Genomic DNA, 24041 nt, shown 5'->3' with positions numbered 1-24041 from the left:
GTGAATTCTAACAACATTAGTAGAGAAATTGTGGTTCCTTCATTGTGTCCTAATCCTAAGAATTCTAAGGAAAAATCGTTGCATTCTTTGGATGTAGTTAGAGCTTTGAAATATTATGTTGAAGCTACTAAAAATTTCCGAAAGACTTCTAGTCTATTTGTTATCTTTTCCGGTTCTAGGAAAGGTCAGAAGGCTTCTGCCATTTCTTTGGCATCTTGGTTAAAGTCTTTGATTCATCATGCTTATGTTGAGTCGGGTAAAACTCCGCCTCAAAGGATTACAGCTCATTCTACTAGGTCAGTTTCTACTTCCTGGGCGTTTAGGAATGAAGCTTCGGTTGATCAGATTTGCAAAGCAGCAACTTGGTCTTCTTTGCATACTTTTACTAAATTCTACCATTTTGATGTGTTTTCTTCTTCTGAAGCAGTTTTTGGTAGAAAAGTACTTTAGGCAGCTGTTTCAGTTTGAATCTTCTGCTTATCATTTCAGTTTTTTTCATTATAAGATTTAAACTTTGTTTTGGGTGTGGATTATTTTCAGCGGAATTGGCTGTCTTTATTTCTTCTGTTATGTGTGATCAGTCCACGGGTCATCATTACTTCTGGGATATAACTCCTCCCCAACAGGAAATGCAAGAGGATTCACCCAGCAGAGCTGCATATAGCTCCTCCCCTCTACGTCAGTCCCAGTCATTCTCTTGCACCCAACGACTAGATAGGATGTGTGAGAGGACTATGGTGATTATACTTAGTTTTTATGACTTCAATCAAAAGTTTGTTATTTTACAATAGCACCGGAGCGTGTTATTACTTCTCTGGCAGAGTTTGAGGAAGAATCTACCAGAGTTTTTTACTATGATTTTAACCGGAGTAGTTAAGATCATATTGCTGTTCTCGGCCATCTGAGGGAGGTAAAAGCTTCAGATCAGGGGACAGCGGGCAGATGAATCTGCATTGAGGTATGTAGCAGTTTTTATTTTCTGAATGGAATTGATGAGAAAATCCTGCCATACCGTTATAATGACATGTATGTATACACTTCAGTATTCTGGGGATGGTATTTCACCGGAACTACTCTGTTAAAAGTCACTAATCCTTTTAATAAGTATTTATCATGTTAAACGTTTTTGCTGGAATGTAGAATCGTTTACATTTCTGAGGTACTGAGTGAATAAATATTTGGGCATTATTTTCCACTTGGCAGTTGTTTGGTTTTAATTGTGACAGTTTTGTTTCTCTTCACTGCTGTGTGTGAGGGAGGGGCCGTTTTTGGCGCTCTTTGCTACGCATCAAAAATTTCCAGTCAGTTACTCTTATATTTCCTGCATGATCCGGTTCATCTCCGACAGATCTCAGGGGTCTTCAAACTTCTTTAGAGGGAGGTAGATTCTCTCAGCAGAGCTGTGAGAATTTTATATTGACTGTGAATAAAAACGTTGCTCTGTAATTTTTATGTCAAATTTAATTATTGTTATTTTACTATGGGAACAAACCTTTGCTAAAAGTTGTGTTGTTTTAAAGTTTGATGCTATAACTGTTTTTTCAGTTCATTATTTCAACTGTCATTTAATCGTTTAGTACCTCTTTGAGGCACAGTACGTTTTTGCTAAAAAAGATTATAACCAAGTTGCAAGTTTATTGCTAGTGTGTTAAACATGTCTGACTCAGAGGAAGATATCTGTGTCATTTGTTCCAATGCCAAGGTGGAGCCCAATAGAAATTTATGTACTAACTGTATTGATGCTACTTTAAATAAAAGTCAATCTGTACAATTTGAACAAATTTCACCAAACAGCGAGGGGAGAGTTATGCCGACTAACTCGCCTCACGCGGCAGTACCTGCATCTCCCGCCCGGGAGGTGCGTGATATTATGGCGCCTTGTACATCTGGGCGGCCATTACAGATAACATTACAAGATATGGCTACTGTTATGACTGAAGTTTTGTCTAAATTACCAGAACTAAGAGGCAAGCGTGATCACTCTGGGGTGAGAACAGAGTGCGCTGACAATACTAGGGCCATGTCTGATACTGCGTCACAGCTTGCAGAGCATGAGGACGGAGAGCTTCATTCTGTGGGTGACGGTTCTGATCCAAACAGATTGGATTCAGATATTTCAAATTTTAAATTTAAATTGGAGAACCTCCGTGTATTACTAGGGGAGGTTTTAGCAGCTCTCAATGATTGTAACACCGTTGCAATACCAGAGAAACTGTGTAGGTTGGATAAATACTTTGCGGTACCGGCGAGTACTGACGTTTTTCCTATACCTAAGAGACTAACTGAAATTGTTACTAAGGAGTGGGATAGACCCGGTGTGCCGTTTTCACCCCCTCCAATATTTAGAAAGATGTTTCCAATAGACGCCACCACTCGGGACTTATGGCAAACGGTCCCTAAGGTGGAGGGAGCAGTTTCTACTTTAGCTAAGCGTACCACTATCCCGGTGGAGGATAGCTGTGCTTTTTCAGATCCAATGGATAAAAAATTAGAGGGTTACCTTAAGAAAATGTTTGTTCAACAAGGTTTTATATTGCAACCCCTTGCATGTATCGCGCCGATTACGGCTGCGGCAGCATTTTGGATTGATTCTCTGGAAGAGAACCTTAGTTCATCTACGCTAGACGACATTACGGACAGGCTTAGAGTCCTTAAACTAGCTAATTCATTCATTTCGGAGGCCGTAGTACATTTAACCAAACTTACGGCTAAGAACTCAGGATTCGCCATCCAGGCACGTAGGGCGCTGTGGCTAAAATCCTGGTCAGCTGATGTTACTTCTAAGTCCAAATTACTTAATATACCTTTCAAGGGGCAGTCTTTATTTGGGCCCGGTTTGAAAGAAATTATCGCTGACATTACAGGAGGTAAGGGCCACGCCCTACCTCAAGACAAAGCCAAAGCTAAGGCTAGACAGTCTAATTTTCGTCCCTTTCGGAATTTCAAAACAGGAGCAGCATCAACCTCCACTGCACCAAAACAGGAGGGAGCTGTTGCTCGTTACAGGCAAGGCTGGAAGCCTAACCAGTCCTGGAACAAGGGCAAGCAGGCCAGGAAACCTGCTGTTGCCCCAAAGACAGCATGAACCGAGAGCCCCCGATCCGGGACCGGATCTAGTGGGGGGCAGACTTTCTCTCTTCGCCCAGGCCTGGGCAAGAGATGTTCAGGATCCCTGGGCGCTAGAGATCATATCTCAGGGATACCTTCTAGACTTCAAATTATCTCCCCCAAGAGGGAGATTTCATCTGTCAAGGTTGTCAACAAACCAGATAAAGAAAGAAGCGTTTCTACGCTGTGTACAAGATCTGTTATTAATGGGAGTGATCCATCCGGTTCCGCGGTCGGAACAAGGACAAGGGTTCTACTCAAACCTGTTTGTGGTTCCCAAAAAAGAGGGAACTTTCAGGCCAATCTTAGATTTAAAGATTCTAAACAAATTCCTAAGAGTTCCATCGTTCAAAATGGAAACTATTCGGACAATCTTACCCATGATCCAAAAGGGTCAGTACATGACCACAGTGGATTTAAAAGATGCTTACCTTCACATACCGATTCACAAAGATCATCACCGGTATCTACGGTTTGCCTTCCTAGACAGGCACTACCAGTTTGTAGCTCTTCCATTCGGATTGGCTACGGCTCCAAGAATCTTCACAAAGGTTCTGGGTGCCCTTCTGGCGGTACTAAGACCGCGAGGGATTTCGGTAGCTCCGTACCTAGACGACATTCTAATACAAGCTTCAAGCTTTCAAACTGCCAAGTCTCATACAGAGTTAGTTCTGGCATTTCTAAGGTCGCATGGATGGAAAGTGAACGAAAAGAAGAGTTCTCTTTTTCCTCTCACAAGAGTTCCATTCTTGGGGACTCTTATAGATTCTGTAGAAATGAAGATTTACCTGACAGAAGACAGGTTAACAAAGCTTCAAAATGCATGCCGTGTCCTTCATTCCATTCAACACCCGTCAGTAGCTCAATGCATGGAGGTGATCGGCTTAATGGTAGCGGCAATGGACATAGTACCTTTTGCACGCCTACACCTCAGACCGCTGCAATTGTGCATGCTAAGTCAGTGGAATGGGGATTACTCAGATTTGTCCCCTACTCTGAATCTGAATCAAGAGACCAGAAATTCTCTTCTATGGTGGCTTTATCGGCCACACCTGTCCAGGGGGATGCCATTCAGCAGGCCAGACTGGACAATTGTAACAACAGACGCCAGCCTACTAGGTTGGGGCGCTGTCTGGAATTCTCTGAAGGCTCAGGGACTATGGAATCAGGAGGAGAGTCTCCTTCCAATAAACATTCTGGAATTGAGAGCAGTTCTCAATGCCCTTCTGGCTTGGCCCCAATTAACAACTCGGGGGTTCATCAGGTTTCAGTCGGACAACATCACGACTGTAGCTTACATCAACCATCAGGGAGGGACAAGAAGCTCCCTAGCAATGATGGAAGTATCAAAGATAATTCGCTGGGCAGAGTCTCACTCTTGCCACCTGTCAGCAATCCACATCCCGGGAGTGGAGAACTGGGAGGCGGATTTCTTGAGTCGCCAGACTTTTCATCCGGGGGAGTGGGAACTTCATCCGGAGGTCTTTGCCCAAATACTTCGACGTTGGGGCAAACCAGAGATAGATCTCATGGCGTCTCGCCAGAACGCCAAACTTCCTCACTACGGGTCCAGATCCAGGGATCCGGGAGCGGTTCTGATAGATGCTTTGACAGCACCTTGGAACTTCGGGATGGCTTATGTGTTTCCACCCTTCCCGCTGCTTCCTCGATTGATTGCCAAAATCAAACAGGAGAGAGCATCAGTGATTCTAATAGCGCCTGCATGGCCACGCAGGACTTGGTATGCAGATCTAGTGGACATGTCATCCTGTCCGCCTTGGTCTCTACCTCTAAGACAGGACCTTCTGATACAGGGTCCATTCAAACATCAAAATCTAACTTCTCTGAAGCTGACTGCTTGGAAATTGAACGCTTGATTTTATCAAAACGTGGTTTTTCTGAGTCGGTTATTGATACCCTGATACAGGCTAGGAAGCCTGTTACCAGAAAGATTTACCATAAAATATGGCGTAAATACCTATACTGGTGCGAATCCAAACGTTACTCCTGGAGTAAGGTTAGGATCCCTAGGATATTGTCCTTTCTACAAGAAGGTTTAGAAAAGGGTTTATCAGCTAGTTCATTAAAGGGACAGATTTCAGCTCTGTCCATCTTGTTACACAGGCGTCTGTCAGAAAATCCAGACGTCCAGGCCTTTTGTCAGGCTTTAGCTAGGATCAAGCCTGTGTTTAAAGCTGTTGCTCCGCCATGGAGTTTAAACTTAGTTCTTAACGTTTTACAGGGTGTTCCGTTTGAACCCCTTCATTCCATTGATATAAAATTGTTATCTTGGAAAGTTCTGTTTTTAATGGCTATTTCCTCGGCTCGAAGAGTCTCTGAGTTATCAGCCTTACATTGTGATTCTCCTTATCTGATTTTTCACTCAGACAAGGTAGTTCTGCGTACTAAACCTGGGTTCTTACCTAAGGTAGTCACTAACAGGAATATCAATAAAGAGATTGTTGTTCCATCCTTGTGTCCAAATCCTTCTTCAAAGAAGGAACGTCTTCTACACAATCTGGATGTAGTTCGTGCCCTCAAGTTCTACTTGCAGGCAACTAAAGATTTTCGCCAAACTTCTTCCCTGTTTGTCGTTTATTCTGGACAGAGGAGAGGTCAAAAAGCTTCTGCTACCTCTCTCTCTTTTTGGCTTCGTAGCATAATACGTTTAGCCTATGAGACTGCTGGACAGCAGCCTCCTGAAAGAATTACAGCTCACTCCACTAGAGCTGTGGCTTCCACTTGGGCCTTTAAGAATGAGGCCTCTGTTGAACAGATTTGCAAGGCTGCAACTTGGTCTTCGCTTCATACTTTTTCCAAATTTTACAAATTTGACATTTTTGCTTCTTCGGAGGCTATTTTTGGGAGAAAGGTTCTTCAGGCAGTGGTTCCTTCTGTATAATGAGCCTGCCTATCCCTCCCGTCATCCGTGTACTTTTGCTTTGGTATTGGTATCCCAGAAGTAATGATGACCCGTGGACTGATCACACATAACAGAAGAAAACATAATTTATGCTTACCTGATAAATTCCTTTCTTCTGTTGTGTGATCAGTCCACGGCCCGCCCTGTTTTAAGGCAGGTAAATATCTTTTAAATTATACTCCAGTCACCACTTCACCCTTGGTTACTCCTTTCTCGTTGATTCTTGGTCGAATGACTGGGACTGACGTAGAGGGGAGGAGCTATATGCAGCTCTGCTGGGTGAATCCTCTTGCATTTCCTGTTGGGGAGGAGTTATATCCCAGAAGTAATGATGACCCGTGGACTGATCACACAACAGAAGAAAGGAATTTATCAGGTAAGCATAAATTATGTTTTTATCTCTCCCTCTCTAGTGACTCTTGCGTGGAAGATCCACATCTTGGGTAGTCATTATCCCATACGTCACTAGCTCATGGACTCTTGCTAATTACATGAAAGAAAACATAATTTATGTAAGAACTTACCTGATAAATTAATTTCTTTCATATTAGCAAGAGTCCATGATGCCCACCCTTTTTTGTGGTGGTTATGATTTTTTTGTATAAAGCACAATTATTCCAATTCCTTATTTTATATGCTTTCGCACTTTTTTCTTATCACCCCACTTCTTGGCTATGCGTTAAACTGATTTGTGGGTGTGGTGAGGGGTGTATTTATAGGCATTTTGAGGTTTGGGAAACTTTGCCCCTCCTGGTAGGAATGTATATCCCATACGTCACTAGCTCATGGACTCTTGCTAATATGAAAGAAAGGAATTTATCAGGTAAGTTCTTACATAAATTGTTTTTTTCACCCTTGTGTTTCTTCCTTTTCCATTTTCTTTGGCTGATTGACTGGAGGTTATGGGTAAGGCAGTTACACTTAACAGCTTTGCTGGGGTGCTCTTTGCCTCCTGCTGTGGCCAGGAGTTGAATATCCCACTAGTAATTGGAATGACGTTGTGGACTCTATTGCGCTATATATATATATATATATACTCTCTCTCTCATCTTCATCTTCATTCATCATTATTCACCATCATCATCTTCATTCATCATTATTATTCACCATCATCATCTTCATTCATCATTATTATTCACCATGATCATCCATCTCCATCTTCATTCATCATTATTATTCACCATCATCATCCATCTCCATCTTCATTCATCATTATTCACCATCATCATCCATCTCCATCCGCACTCTTATAAACATCAAACACCGGGGTGCACTTTGAACCGGTCATATACACAAATTTCAAAGAAAAGCACTCTCCGTTTTTCTCAAGTAATCAATTTTTACTGTAGTGAATGTTTTCGGGGGTTACCCCCATTCTCAGACAAGTCTGAGGACGTGGGTAACCCCAAAAACGTTAACTACAGTAAAAATTGATTACTTGAGAAAAACGAAGAGTCCTTTATCTTTGAAATTTCTGTGTTTGTATATATGTGTGTGTGTATACATGTATGTGTGTATATATGTGTGTGTGTGTGTATATGTATATATGTATATATATATATATATATATATATATATATATATATATATATATATATATATATATATATATATAGTATATCTCTCTCTATATATCTATATTATGCATATCTCTATCTATATAGTATGTGTGTGTGTATGTGTATATGTATGTGTGTATATATATGTATATGTGTATATATATATATGTATATATATATATATGTATATATATATATATATATATATATATATATATATATATATATATATATATATATATATTGCCACGGACTGACAGCAGATTATTAGGCTCAGCCGCTGAGCATATCCAGATCCCTTGCACACATCAGGGTTGTGCTGCCAGGCTCCTCCCTCCCGGCCTCATTTCTCCCCATTCAGCCAGGACAACGGGGAATCTCTGATGGCTTCTGACCAGTGCCGTCTGGGTCGTTCCGCTTCCTGCTGAGTCAGTCTAGTACCAGTGATTAGTGCACAGTGCCACATCTAGCCTAGCTGTGCACCGATCACTGGTAATGTAACTGGGAACTTCGTCACCTTTCTAGTCCTATTTCGGTATATATCAGACATTGGACCGCAAGCGGTAAAACACTTTGTTGGATATATTCCGACATAGGACAGGAGAATACTGAGGAGCCAGCCACAGAATTTCCAGAATAGGCAGAAAAATTCATAAATTATATTTAGTATTTTTGGAGCTATGGCTTCTATCTATCTATCTCTATATATTACACACACAATTAACCTGCACATACATGGTTACAAACACCAGAGATTGGTGGTTTTAACCACTGGGACCCAGTTACACACAACACAAACGGAAATCATTTTAAACCCTTGGGCACCAGAAACACATACAACAGTAATACCCCTTGGGACCAAGAACAAACAAAGCAATGATTTAAAACCTTGGTGAAAATATATACTTTCCTGCCATTACTCAGCTATTCCTTTCTATGTTAAAATATTTACCTTTTCTTCTTGCAAGCTGGAGCAGCAATTCCCCCGCCCGCAGGTCGTCTCTTCTTACGTCGGCAATGACGAATCCGGCTTCCTTCAATCACGGCTTCCCCCCAGAGCAAACATTGCCTGAGGCCACGGCGTGTTTGGAGGAAGCCGGATTCATCGTTGCTGATGTAAGAAGAGACGACCTACGGGCGTGGGAATCGCTGCTCGGGCTTGCAAGAAGAAAAGGTTAGTTTTTTTAACTAAACCGCTGAAATATAAACTTTCCTGAATCAAAGTGCCCCTGTTTTTAATAGTATTTTCAAAAACTGGACACTCGTTCGTTAAAGTTTACATTCACTTTAAGCACCAGAGGTTTTTCCCAGTTTCCTTTTTTAAAGGGTTCTAATTGGAATTTCTATCTGGATCATTAGTGTTTTTAGTTTTGGGTTTCGTGTCGCCATCAAAGGAGATAAAATAAACATACTGGGTTTTCAAGTGTGATATATACTCTGTTTATATAAAAATGTTCTTTAATTTCCCTTTTAAATTTATTTAAATTTATTTTCTTTTAAAAAACAGGGAACAATGGTCAAATACAGCTTTGGCAATTCCTCCTAGAGTTGCTCACCGACAAAGATTCTAGAGATTGCATATCTTGGGTGGGAGATGAGGGAGAATTTAAACTAAACCAACCAGAGCTGGTGGCACAGAAATGGGGACAGAGGAAAAATAAACCCACAATGAACTATGAGAAACTAAGCCGTGCACTTAGGTAAGAGTTGTCTCTTTCCTTTCTAAAGCATGTTAGATGTGTTTGCTCATTAAGAATAGTATATGGCAATGATTGATGCATTATTCAGCCTTGCATTAAAATAACATTTGTTTCAACAACTCACAGATAAAGATGAAAACTAGACTTCTTAACATTTTATTCTTTTTACATGACTTAAAGGACCACTAAACATAGTAGAATTGCTTAATCAATAAACCCATAATAAAAAGACAATGTGTTTGAATTTCAAATTAGTAGATTTTTTTTCTGACAAATGTCAGTTGGTTAAATTTTTCTTCTTACATCATGTGACAGCCATTAGCCAATCACGAAATGCATATATGTATATCCTGTGAATCTTGCTCATGCTCCGTAGGAGCTGTTGCCTCAAAGTTTGCAGTAAAAGGATTTTGCACGCTTAGATAATGTAAGTGAATTGGAAAGTTGTTTCAAATTATGCGCTCTGATTCATGAATGTTTTCATTTTGACTTGACTGTCCCTTTAAGAACAATATTTGTCATCAATATAAATAAACATGGGCTTGAAATGTAAAATTAGTACTACATGGAAAGTAATCAGTTAACACAAAGTGTTTAACTTTCCATGAAAGTATAATGCAGGTATAATGTTGCTTTCTTTGGTGGACTTTATTGTAATTTATGAATAGATAAGAAAACAAAAAAGCTATTAGCATTCCACGGCTTTATTTCTGTTGCTGGTTTGAAAATTGAAGTTTCTGTGCACCTAATGATGTTTTGTTTTATAGGTATTACTATGATGGGGACATGATTTGTAAAGTACAAGGGAAGAGATTTGTCTACAAATTTGTTTGTGATTTGAAGACTCTTATTGGCTACAGTGCAGCAGAGTTAAGTAGGCTTGTTTCAGAATGTGAACAGAAAAAGATGGCAAAGATGCAGTTGCATGGCATACAACCTGTCACGGCAGTAACCTTGGCTACAGCATCTCTCCAAACAGAAAAGGATAATTAGGCACTTGTGAACTCTGTATGAAGCCTTCCATGTATACCTACAAGTTCCTTCTATTATCAGAATCTGATGCATTTTATTTTTTGGACTGTACAGTATAAAGCCTGATTTTCTACAAAGGACTTAGACTTTAATAAATTTGGATCTTGTTTCTCTTCATATCAAAATTCATTGAAAGAGTCTATATGAAGGGAACATGGCATATTTTATATATTTTGCAGAGAAACGTATATCATTGTTTCCAACTTTGCAAGTAAGGTTGTACCTTTAAATATTTTTTTTTTCCTGAAAAAAAAGTAAAAATCATCAAAAAATTTAGCTACATTTTTAACCATATTTTTTCTTCTTCAGTGTTAACTTAATCCAGTGCTTCTTGTTTTAAACTGAGACAATTGGTGTTGCATAATTTGAAAAAGAAAAAAAAATGAACTGTTTTTCCATAATAGTGAAATTAAAAACATAACATGTAACACTAAGCAAAGTAAGGCAATTAACATATAATACCATGGTCCACAAAAAGACTTCCAAATATTTATCTAACCTGTGAAGACCTATAAAACATCTGCATTATTTATAATTGGCAGAAATTAGGTATTTCAGATCCGAGTATTTATATTAAACTAATAAGCCTCTTATGTGTAATAACCATATTCACCTTGGGTCCTTTCCCAGTGTTGGGAACAAAACAAGAGCAGTTTCAGTTTACTGTTCTGATTAAGATTGAATATTGCAAAAACCTGGTCATTAATTTCCTTTAATATTCTTGTTCAGATACAAATGCCCTTACCTGTGTCTGTTTGTATGGGATTAATTTGATATCTGTATAGCAAATCAAGGTTCTTTAACTTGGTTAAACAATTTTAGCATTGCAATGACTTATTTTGTAAAGCCATTTTTTCAGTTATAACTGCTTAATGTATTATTACTTAAATATTATACAACTGATCTATTTTTTGTGTTCTTTGTTTACTTTTTTTTATAAAAATTATATGACCGATTTGCAGTTTTTACTTTTTCTGTAAGGTGGGAATACTACCAAATACTCTCATGCAATTCCTTAAGACTAGGTCTTTATTTTAGGAATGCCTTGCAATTTAGCATCATAACAGAGCTCTCACAAGAAAGAACCTATAACACTTTACCAACATTCCCCCTTTCTCTCCAGAAACACAGTCCTTTCTAAAACAATAAAAAATATATTTTTTTTTAAATACTTTATAGTATACAACAATTGGGACGGACAGTTGCATTCTGTTATGCTAAACCACCTGCACTAGATTTTTCTTTGTTGATCTTTTATATAGCCCATCTGGGAGTGTTTTTGTAACAGTGTATAGTTTTTTTTATTTTCTTTTACAAAATATGACCACGGATTTCATCCTTACTTATGGGATATCGCCTCCTGGTCAGCAGGAGGAGGCAAAGAGCTCCACAGCAGATCTGCATAAATAGCTCCTCCCTTCCCCCCCAACCCAGTCATTCTCTTTGCCTGTGTTAGTGATAGGAAGAGGTAAAGTGAGGTGTTTAGATTCTTCAATCAATAGTTTTTTTTATTTTTAAATGGTGCCAAAGTGTACTATTTTATTACAGGGCAGCTTCTGGAAAGACTATGGGAACTGGTGGATGTTTTTACTCTACTGTGCCTCCCATGATTGTGCTGCATTTCTGTATATGGTCTTAGAGGTTGTAACCAAGACCCTTCTGCTTTCACAGGACCTCAGGAGGAAGAGTGGACCTCTTGACACTGTGAAATTGACATGTTGTTCCTCAGCATGGAGGTAAGTGCAGTTTTTATTCTGGAAGTGCTGCAGCATATCTCAGAATAACTGTACTTAATATGTTATATGGGGGCTAGATGCATTAAAAGGTGTCCCTTTAACTCATGTGGTGATGCCCAGACATTCTGGCATGGTAAGAAGCTTAGAAACGCTGGGGTATGTAGTAGAAATCTAACATAGTGTATTATCCAGACACCCTGGCATTATCGTTAGCCTAGAAACGCTGGGACATACTGTATGGGTATTTTTCTGATAACGGGCACATGGAATGAAAGTGTTCCAGTTTATTTTATTAGTGGCTGACGCTGGTGACTGTTCCGGAGGGGATACTTTGGTTTAAGGCTCCGGTACATGGCGGTTTGTTTATGACATAACTTTATTCGGCTGGCTGTTTCTTATCAAGCCCACGAAGGGCGGGGCTTGGTTTTGCGCGCTTGTAGCGCAGTTTCTCTTGAGTTCCGGTTAAGCTGATTCTCCTCACGACTCCTAAGTCTGCTTGTGGTGACATTTTACAAGCGACTTTAGGTGCGTTGTACTGCGGAGTTGAGATTGTCACGTGGGGGCAGGTAGGAGCCGCTGCGGCGAGGTGACTGAGTAAATTGTTTTTTTTTTTCTCTAAAGCTATAGTACAGAGAATGTGAAGTTTGCTCTCTGCAATATATTTGAATTATTTAAAAGTTTTTAAAAATTTTAATTCTGTTAGCAGTTCCTTAAAGATACAGTACTCCGCAGAATATTTATTATTGCTACGATTATTTTCAGTAATTTTGACCAAGCTTGCGATTTGTTAAGGTTATCAAAATGGATGACCTTGAACAGAGTACATGCCCTATGTGTTTAGATGCCATTGTGGAACCCCCTGTTACGCTTTGTCCCTCATGCATTGAAAGGGCTTTACAGTGTAAAGAAACATTTTTCTTTAATAAAGATACATCTAATGAATATCAGACTGATAAAATTCAGGGTATGCCGCATCTTTCTCCCCAAGCGTCACAGCCTTTAACGCCCGCACAGGTGACGCCATGTCCTTCAACGGCGTCTGCTTCATTTACTCTGCAGGATAAGGCTGCAGTTATGTCATCCACTCTTACAGAAGTTTTATCTAAGTTGCCAGTGTTACAAGGCAAACGCAGCAGGACAGAAGCCCACGTGCTCCCTGCAACTTCTGATGCCTTGATGGCTATCTCTGATATACCTTCCCAGGGCTCTGAATTGGGGGGTAGGGAGGCCCTGTCTGATGGGGTACTGTCTGACTCAGGAAGTGCATTACCCCAGACAGATTCGGACGTCATGTCCTTCAGATTTAAACTTGAACACCTACGCCTTTTGCTGCGAGAGGTTTTGGTGACTCTGGACGACTGTGACTCTATTGTGGTCCCGCCAGAAAAATTGAGTAAGATGGACAAATACTTAGAGGTTCCTCCTTATTCCGATGTGTTCCTGGTTCCTAAGAGAATTTCGGAAATTATTACGAGGGAATGGGAGAGACCGGGTATCCCGTTCTCCCCTATTTTTAGGAAAATGTATCCTATAGCTGACACCGTTCTGGATTCTTGGCAGACGGTCCCTAAGGTGGAGGGAGCTATATCTACCCTGGCTAAGCGTACGACTATCCCTATTGAGGACAGTTGTGCTTTCAAGGACCCTATGGATAAAAAGTTGGAGGGTCTTCTAAAAAAAGCTATATATTCATCAAGGGTTTCTGTTTCAACCAACGGCCCGCATTGTAACAGTTGCGGCTGCCTTTTGGTTTGACGCTCTAGTGGAGTCCCTTAAGATTGAGACTCCTTTAGAAGAAATAATAGATAGAATTAAGGCCCTTAAGCTGGCTAATTCCTTTATTACAGATGCCGCCTTTCAAATCGCCAAATTGGCGGCTAAGAATTCAGGATTTTCCATTTTAGCGCGCAGAGCCTTATGGTTAAAATCTTGGTCTGCGGACGTGTCCTCTAAATCAAAGCTCTTGGCGATTCCTTTAAAAGGTAAGACCCTGTTCGGGCCTGACTTGAAGGAGATCATTTCTGACATTACGGGAGGTAAGGGTCATCTCCTCCCTCAGGATAAAACAGCTAAGCAAAGGGGACGACAGAGTAATTTTTGTTCTTTTCAAAAATTCAAGGGAATCCCCTCTTCCGTTAAACAGGAAGGGAATTATTCTCAAGCCAAAGCCACCTGGAAACCTAACCAGGGTTGGAATAAGGGTAAACAACCCAAGAAGCCTGCCGCTGCTACCAAGACAGCATGAAGGGGAGGCCCCCGATCCGGGACCGTATTTAGTAGGAGGCAGACTTTCTCTCTTTGTCCAAGCTTGGATGAGAGATGTTCAGGATCCCTGGACACTAGAAATCGTGTCTCAAGGGTATCAGTTGGAGTTCAAAAATTCCTTCACAAGGGGAAGGTTTCTTTCACGATTGTCTGTAGACCAGACAAAAAGAGAGGCGTTCTTAAGTTGTGTAAAAGACCTCTCCACTCTGGGAGTAATTTGTCCCGTTCCAAAACAGGGGCAGGGGTTTTACTCAAACCTTTTCGTGGTTCCCAAAAAAGAGGGAACGTTCCGACCCATTTTAGATCTCAAGAGTCTAAACAAGTTTCTCAGAGTTCCATCCTTCAAGATGGAGACTATTCGGACAATTCTTCCATTGATCCAGGAGGGTCAATATATGACTACCGTGGACTTAAAGGATGCATATCTTCATGTTCCTATCCACAAAGATAATCACCAGTTCCTAAGGTTTGCCTTCCTGGACAAACATTTTCAGTTTATGGCTCTTCCTTTCGGACTGGCCACGGCACCCAGGATCTTCACGAAGGTTCTAGGGTCTCTGCTGGCAGTTCTCTGGCCGCAGGGTATTGCAATGGCGCCTTATCTGGACGATATTCTGATCCAGGCGTCGTCTTATCAACCGACATGGTTCTGTCCTTTCTAAGGACTCACGGGTGGAAGGTGAATCTAGAAAAGAGTTCACTAATTCCACAGACAAGGGTTCCTTTCCTGGGAACTCTAATAGACTCTATATCCATGAAAATCTTCTTGACGGAAGTCAGAAAGTTAAAGATTCTGAATACATGCAGAGCCCTTCAGTCCAATCCTCGGCCATCAGTGGCTCAGTGCATGGAGGTGATTGGATTGATGGTGGTGGCAATGGACGTTTGCTCGTTTTCATCTCAGACCGCTACAACTGAACATGCTCAGACAGTGGAATGGAGATTATGCAAATTTGTCTCCTCAGATAGATCTGGATCAGGAAACAAGATACTCTCTTCTGTGGTGGTTGTCGCTGGATCATCGGTCCCAATGGACATGCTTCCGCAGACCTTCATGGGTGATAGTGACAACGGACGCCAGTTTACTAAGATGGGGTGCAGTCTGGAATTCCCTGAAGGCTCAGGGTGTGTAGACTCGGTCGGAGTCTCTACTTCCAATCAATATTCTGGAATTGAGAGCAATATTCAATGCTCTTCAGGCTTGGCCTCAGTTGGCTTCGGCCAAATTCATCCGATTTCAGTCGGACAACATCACGACTGTGGCTTACATCAATCATCAGGGAGGAACAAGGCATTCCTTAGCGATGACAGAAGTATCCAAGATAATTCGGTGGGCGGAGGCTCACTCTTGTTATCTGTCAGCAATCTACATCCCAGGAGTGGATAACTGGGAGGTGGATTTTTTGAGCAGACAGACATTTGATCCGGGGGAATGGGAACTCCATTTGGAGGTCTTTGCCACCCTGATTCTCAGGTGGGGCAGACCGGAATTGGATCTGAAGGCATCTCGTCAGAATGCCAAGCTCCCAAGATACGGATCCAGGTCCAGGGATCCTCAGGCCAAACTGATAGATGCCTTGGCAGTGCCTTGGTCGTTCAACCTAGCTTTTGTGTTTCCACCGTTTGCTCTCCTTCCCTGGGTGATTGCACAGATCAAACAGGAGAGGGCTTCGGTGATTCTAATCGCTCCTGCGTGGCCTCGCAGGACTTGGTATGCCGATCTGGTGGAAATGTCCTCTCTGCCGCCGTGGAAGCTTCCATTGAGGCAGGACCTTCTCGTTCAGGGACTCTTCTATCATCCGAATCTAATTTCTCTGCAGCTGACTGGAGATTGAACGCTTGATTTTATCTAAGAGGGGGTTTTCTGTTGCGGTCATTGATACCTTGATTCAGGTACGCAAGCCTGTTACTAGAAAGATTTACCATAAGATATGGCGTAAATATCTTTATTGGTGTGAATCCAAGGGCTACTCATGGAGTAGGGTTAGGATTCCCAGGATTTTATCTTTTCTCCAAGAAGGATTGGAGAAAGGGTTGTCAGCAAGTTCCTTAAAGGGACAGATTTCTGCTTTGTCTATTTTGCTACATAAGCGTCTGGCAGATGTTCCAGACGTCCAATCTTTTTGTCAGGCCCTGACTAGAATCTGGCCTGTGTTTTTAGAAGAATTGCTCCTCCTTGGAGTTTGAATTTAGTTCTTAATGTTCTTCAAGGGGTTTCGTTTGAACCCATGCATTCCATAGATATTAAGTTATTATCTTGTAAAGTTTTATTTTTGGTTGCTATTTCTTCTGCTCGCAGAGTTTCTGAGCTTTTGGCATTGCATTGTGATTCTCCCTATCTTATTTTCCATTCTGATAAGGTGGTGTTACGTACCAAACCTGATTTTCTTCCTAAGGTTGTTTCTAACAAAAATATTAATCAGGAAATTGTTGTTCCTTCCTTGTGTCCTAACCCCTCCTCTAAGAAGGAGCGTTTGTTACATAATTTGGACGTAGTCCGTGCCTTGGTTCTACTTGCAGACGACTAAGGATTTTCGTCAAACGTCTTCGTTATTTGTTGTTTTTACTGGGAAACGTAGGGGTCAGAAAGCTACGGCTACCTCTCTTTTTGGCTGAAGAGTATCATCCGTGTTGCATATGAGACTGCTGGACAGCAGCCTCCAGAACGGATTACGGCTCATTCTACTAGGGCTGTGGCTTCATCATGGGCATTTAAAAATGATGCTTCTGTTAAACAGATTTGCAAGGCTGCAACTTGGTCGTCTCTTCACACATTTTCCAAATTTTACAAATTTGATACTTTTGCCTCGTCCGAGGCTGTTTTTGGGAGAAAGGTTCTTCAAGCAGTGGTGCCTTCCGTTTAGGTTCCTGTCTTGTCCCTCCCTTTCATCCGTGTCTTATAGCTTTGGAATTGTATCCCATAAGTAAGGATGAAATCCGTGGACTCGTCATATATCTTGTAAAAGAAAAGGAAATTTATGCTTACCTGATAAATTTATTTCTTTTACGATATGACGAGTCCACGGCCCACCCTGTCATTTTCTAAGACAGGTTTTTATTTTTGTTAAACTTCAGTCACCTCTGCTCCTTAGCTCTTCCTAACTTCGGTCGAATGACTGGGTTGGGGGGAAGGGAGGAGCTATTTATGCAGCTCTGCTGTAGAGATCTTTGCCTCCTCCTGCTGACCAGGAGGCGATATCCCATAAGTAAGGATAAAATCCGTGGACTTGTCATATCGTAAAATAAATAAATTTATCAGGTAAGCATAAATTTCCTTTTTTCATAACGTGCTGATTTTCAGACTCCTAACCAAACCTCAAAAGATCAGATGCAGACCTCGGTCTACAAATTCCTGCTGCTATTGTTTGTATTATCTGTCTTTCTTTTTCAAGATACGATGAGTCCACTTATTTCATCCTTGTGGGATATCGCCTCCTGGTCAGCAGGAGGCGACAAAGAGCACCACAGCAGAGCTGTATAAATAGCTCCTCCCTTCCCTCCCAACCCAGTAATTCTCTTTGCCTTTGTTAGTGATAGGAAAAGGTAAAGTGAGGTGTTAGTTTAGATTCTTCAATCAAGAGTTTTTTATTTTAAAATGGTGCCAGTGAGTACTATTTTCTTACAGGGTGTAGCCTCTTGATAGCAGAGCTACAGGTGGCTTTAAAGCAATGGGAACTGGTGGGATTGAATTCTCACTGCGTCTCCCATACTGACTGCTGCCCTTCTCAATATGGTCTTAGCAATTATTAACTAAGGCCCTGTATGTCTCCACAGAACTGCAGGAGGGAAAGAAGACCTCTTGATCCTGTGGGACTGGTCATGCTGTCGCTCAGCATAGAGGTATGTGCAGCTCTTATTTTTCTGGGACATTCATTAACTCAGAAAAGGCTGTAGCTATTGCCTAGCTGATTGTGGGGAAATAGATCTTTGTTGTCAGGACTACCCTCTTTACTCTGTACCACTCGGCTTTCGGGAGATGCGGTGGGAGTGAGTCGCTACAAAGGGCTATAATGTTATTAAAGGCTCCTATGGTGACGATTTACACTGTTTGTTGGAGATGCTGGGGACCCTTAATAGTGGAGCTCTGATACTTCAGGCTCCGATGTAGGGTTGGGTGCATTTACTGCGGGGCTGGTTTGGCGCCAGTTTGTTGCGCATTCCCTTTTGATGCTTCCGGTTATCGGAAGGACCTGTGGTGTTATGTTAGTGTTTGCGCTTAAATGTAAGCGTTTCCGCTGAATCACCAATTTACAGGGATGGTCAGAAGCCTCAGCTGGGTTCAGCTGAGTTGTAGATTTACATTATCTGCCTTTTGTTTTTCATAGGCAGTCCATTTCAGTAAAGAGGTTACTCTTTAAAAAGTGTCTCCTTTATGCTATCGCAACTACTAATCTCTTATTAAAAAGAACGTTCATAAGGGGATTGACAGATTTATTTCCCTCGAGTGTTCCATATGTTTTGTAGCCCACATATGCACAGAGGCACACAAATATAATGTTGCTTTAAAGTTTACAGAGATAGTAACGTGTTTTTTGTGTGTCAATTGTTGTTATAAAGACTATTGCTGTTCAGGAGTAACGGTACCGGTGGTTATATTTGGACATAATCCTTGTTAATAAACCGTTTCTGCCTTATCAGTAGTGTTTGAAAGATTTTATGAGAACACATGCTGTGCCCTGTGGTTCCTCACAAACTGCATCTGGCTTTGCTACACTAGACATCGCTTCCTTTATGTCGTAGCGATATTTTTTACTGGTGTAACATTTATTTATAAGTGTTTTTAAAAAAAAAAAAAAAAAAAAGTTACCTTTTAAAATTTAAAGAGACGGTAGCGTTTTTTTTATTAACTTTTATTAACAAGATTTACCATGTTTTTAAAGAAACTAACGTTTTTTGTATATGTAAAAAGTTTAAAAAAAAAAAATGTATGTATTGCTGTCTAGGACACACTTCTACTATAGTGTTCCTCTAACTTTTTTGGCCATAGGCAGTGCTCTGCGCTTCCTTTCTCACTCCACCCGGAGTTGTTCTGCATTCATACATTATGTTTTTCCCACAAGAAAACCTTACTTAGAGATATTATTTTCAAACATTTCAATTTAAAACTTAATTTGTTAAGTAGTTTTCTATTCTGATTGTTTCTTCCCTGTTAACTGAAAGAGGAAGATACTTCGGGATTGCCTGGGAGAGATTTATCATACTCGGATGGAACATTTTGTATTTTGATCCTGAGGTTGTTTTTTCTTTCATTTTTAGCTTACACACCTCTGGTTGTTACTTTAGGAGGTTTTTAGCTACCCTGGATGACTCCGGTGTTACCGGCTGTAGTAGGCTGATGGTTAGCTTAGCTGTCTAGTTAGTGGAATGCTTGCAGTTTGCAACCAACTGCAGCTATTCACCGCATTCCCTATGTTTTAGGAGTTATTCCCATAAGCTATGGAGGTTGGGCACTCATTCCCTAGGGTGGAAGAAGTTTGTTCTCTCCTACCTATGGACAAAAATTAGAGAGGAGATGTACACCTGGGGTTTCAATGGCAACCAGTGGTGTACTTTGCTAATGTCATTGGTATGGCGTCATATTGGTCTGAGGCTGTTACGTCAAAAATTCCCCTAGATAAAATTCAGGATAGGATATAGCCTTTCAAATTGGCTAAATCCTTTGTTTCAAATTCTTGCCTTGAGGTTATCAAGGGGAGAGTAGGTTTCAGATTTCTCTGTCCCAGCTCTCTAAGCTTTCTGATTAGAGCCTTGTCAGACAGATGTCTGCTCTAAACTGGGGGTTCTTACATTGTGTAAGAGATCTCTATTCCATAGGAGTTCTTTGTCCTATACAGGAACAGGGGCAGGGTTTTTCTTCTATTCTGTAGTTCCCAAAGAGGACTTTTCAGACCTCTCTTAGACGTCAAGAGTCTATACAAGTTTCTCAGTGTTCCATTTTTTAGGATGGAAATTGGTCGTATCATCCTTCCATTGATACAGGAGGGTCGATTTATGATGACAGTGGATCTAATGGATGCATATCTGTATGTTCCTATCCACAGAGATCATCAACAGTTTCTGAGGTTTCACAAATATCAATTGCCGTGGGCAATTGCAAGAATGTACTTGAGTAGCACTCACCAGCAATTAATCTATTTAGGTCCAATGCTACCTTAGGTAAAGAAGCCCAAAGAGGGGCGATTAAAACTTAACTTTTATTATATTAGTTAAAATCTTTACAACACATTAAAATTCACAAACAGTGTGAGGTGAGGGAATGCTGCTCCAAGGAAGGAGTTAACCATTAGTATATTCTTGGTAAATCCAAGGGAGAATATCCTCACTATTGTGGGGTGCTACAATGTACCTCTGGTGTCACCCTTTTGTATATAAGGTCCTGAGTTATATCTCAGGTGTAGCTGATCCACCAATAGTTGTGTTAGTCCTCAGTGTGAGGGGTGTGATTACTACTTCTGATTTTTATTTTATTTTATTTTGGGAACCAAACTGTAACGGTCCCCAGCAATTCTTTGCCACTCCTTTGTTGGAAAATAAAATAGAATTACCACCTTACTAGCTGTGCTAGGGGGTCTCTCAGCTGCATCGTACTGGGTTAGGTAGATATGCATATATTTTTGGAGGTGGTATCTGGGGGGGCGATATAGCACGCCTATGTCAAGAAATCGTTATACCCACTTATCTACGTGGGTTCGAAGGTATTCCCCTGCTTATATGGAGGATCAGATTGGGCGTGCTACAGTATTAATCTGATATTACAGATATTCTGTACTTGTGTATAGATAGCTCTATATCTATACACAAGTACAGAATATCTGTAATATCAGATTAATACTGTAGCACGCCCAGTCTGATCCTCCATATAAGCAGGGGAATACCTTCGAACCCACGTAGATAAGTGGGTATAACGATTTCTTGACATAGGCGTGCTATATCGCCCCCCAGATACCACCTCCAAAAATATATGCATATCTACCTAACCCAGTACGATGCAGCTGAGAGACCCCCTAGCACAGCTAGTAAGGTGGCAATTCTATTTTATTTTCCAACAAAGGAGTGGCAAAGAATTGCTGGGGACCGTTACAGTTTGGTTCCCAAAATAAAATAAAAATCAGAAGTAGTAATCACACCCCTCACACTGAGGACTAACACAACTATTGGTGGATCAGCTACACCTGAGATATAACTCAGGACCTTATATACAAAAGGGTGACACCCGAGGTACATTGTAGCACCCCACAATAGTGAGGATATTCTCCCTTGGATTTACCAAGAATATACTAATGGTTAACTCCTTCCTTGGAGCAGCATTCCCTCACCTCACACTGTTTGTGAATTTTAATGTGTTGTAAAGATTTTAACTAATATAATAAAAGTTAAGTTTTAATCGCCCCTCTTTGGGCTTCTTTACCTAAGGTAGCATTGGACCTAAATAGATTAATTGCTGGTGAGTGCTACTCAAGTACATTCTTGCAATTGCCCACGGCAATTGATATTTGTGAGTTAGTCTTTCCCTATGTACAGCACCCGGTCTCCCCAATTACTATTGGTATTTCTCATATTCTGAGAAGAAATCTGAAAACCAGTGGGACACAGCATTGGTAGTGCCGTCGTCTTTCTCTTGTCAGTTTCTGAGGTTTGCCTTCTGAACAAACATTTTCAGTTCGTAGCTCTTACTTTCGGTCTGGCCATGGCACCCAGAATTCCACAATGGTTCTGGGGTCTCTGCTAGCGGTTCTAAGACCGCGGGGCATTTGGATGGCGGCTAGCTGGACAATATTCTAATCCAGGCGTCATCTTGTCTACAAACAAGGTCCCTTACCGACCTTGTGCTATCCTTCCTGAGAACTCACGGGTGGAAGGTTAATCTGTGAAGAGTTCCTTATTTCCAAAGACAAGGGTACCCTGCTTGGGAACTCGAATAGTCTCTGTATCCATGTGTATTTTTCTGACAAAGGTCAGAAAGTCAAGGATTCAGAATTCAAATCGAGCCCTTCAGTCCACTCCTCAGCCGTCAGTGGCTCTGTGCATGGAGGTAATCGGATTGATGGTGGCGGCAATGGACATCATACCGCTTGCTCGGTTTCACATCAGACATCTGCAGCTCTGCATGCTCAGGCAGTGGATTGGAATTATTCAGATTCGTCTCCTCGTATAACCCTAGAACAGGAGACGAGAGACTCTCTCAATGGTGGTTGTCTCTGGATCATCTATCCCAGGGGGCATGCTTTCGCAGACTTCCCTGGGTGAATGTGGTAGCGGTCGCCAGCCTTTTGGGATGGGGAGCTGTCTGGGGCGCTTTACAGTGCTCTGACTTTGTATAATGGTTAGAGCAACAACTTTAGACTTTGGCAACTCAGGTTTGATTCCCGTTACAGGGAAATACATTTTCAGAGTCTTTCCTTCCCATCAACATCCTAGAGCTGAGGGTAATCTTTTCTGCCTTTCAGACCTGGCCTCATTTTGGCTTTGGCCCAATTTATCAGGCCCATTATTGTCGTCTGTCAGTGATCCACATCCACAGGTGTGGACATCTGGGCGGTTTTTCTGTGCAGACTTTTCGTCCGGGAGAGTTGACACTCCTTCCGGAAATATTCTTCAATCTGATTCTCACATGGGGTCGGCTGGAGTTGGATCTCATGGCATCTTGTCGGACTGCCAAGTTCTCGAGCTACGGGTTCAGGTCCAGGGGTCCATAGTCCGATCTGATAGATGCCTTGGCAGCTTCTGAGTCCTTCAGCCTAGCATTTCTTTTTCCCCTGTTTACTCCTATCTTGAGTTATTTCTCGAATTAAGATAAGAGAAGGCATCCGTGATCCTCTCGCCCCTGCGTGGCTTCGCAGGATTTGCTTTGCTGATTTGCTGGACATGTTATCCTTGCCACTTTGGAAACTTCCTTGAGGAAGGACCTTCTCATTCAGGGGCCCTTCCTTCACCCAAAACTAGTTTCTCTGCAACTGGCTGCTTGGTGATTGATCGCTTAATTTTCTCCAAGCGGGGTTCTCTGGTTTGATCATAGATACCTTACTTCAGGTGCGTAAGCCTGTATCTAGGACGATTTACCATAAGATATAGCGGACTTACCTTTATTGGTGTGAATCCATAGTATACTCATGGAGTGGAGTTAGAATTCCCAGGTTTTTGTCTTTCTCCAAGGAGGATTGGAGAAGGGTTTTTCAGGGAGTTCCCTAAAGGGGCAGATTCTGCCTTATCTATTTTTTGCGCAAGCGTCTGGCAGATGTACCAGATGTTCAATCTTTAGCCAGGTTTTGACTAGAATCAGGTCTGTGTTTAAACCGGTTGTTCTTCCTTGAAGTTTGAATTTAGTTCTTAAAGTTCTTCAAGGGGTTCCGTTTGAACCTATGCATTCCATAGGTTTTAATTTGTTCTCTTGGAAGGTTTTGTTTCTGTTGGCATTTCTTCTGTTAGAAGAATCTCTGTCTGAGTTTTCAACATCTTTCTCTTTACCTTATTTTTCTTTTGAATAAGGTGGTTTTATGTACTATACTTGGTCTTCTTTCTCAAGTTGTTTCAGACGAGAACTTTATTAAGGAGAGTGTTGTTCTTTCCTTGTGTCCTACTCCTCCTTCTCAGACGGAACGTCTGCTGCTCAATTTAGACGTAGTCCGTGATTTAAAGTTCTACTTACAAGCGACTGAGGATTTTCGTTTTTCGTTTTCTTTGTCATTTTTTCAAGGAAACATAGGGGTCAGAAAGCTAC

The 24041-nt window shown here is 41.3% G+C and overlaps 1 protein-coding gene across 2 annotated transcripts in view; it reads left to right on the top strand.

The window, feature by feature from the left end:
- The window catches only part of GABPA (GA binding protein transcription factor subunit alpha), a 205203-nt gene that overhangs the window by 124287 nt on the left and 56875 nt on the right, over positions 1-24041 (top strand). Inside the window, exons 9-10 of one of the 2 annotated variants that reach the window (XR_008401326.1) lie at positions 9098-9290; positions 10058-10533. Coding sequence is in view for 1 of the 2 variants with exons in the window: in XM_053706003.1 (XP_053561978.1) it covers positions 9098-9290; positions 10058-10283 (419 nt within the window). In the remaining variant the exon portion in view is untranslated. Of the gene's footprint in view, positions 1-9097; positions 9291-10057; positions 11278-24041 lie in introns of those variants that run through there. The other variant, XM_053706003.1, reaches the window with a different exon arrangement.

This window comes from Bombina bombina, chromosome 3 (genome assembly GCF_027579735.1).
Source record: "Bombina bombina isolate aBomBom1 chromosome 3, aBomBom1.pri, whole genome shotgun sequence".
Taxonomy (NCBI): Eukaryota; Metazoa; Chordata; class Amphibia; order Anura; family Bombinatoridae; genus Bombina; species Bombina bombina.
The sequence above is the reverse complement of the archived record's forward strand: the minus strand, read 5'-3'. Positions and strand labels throughout refer to the sequence as shown.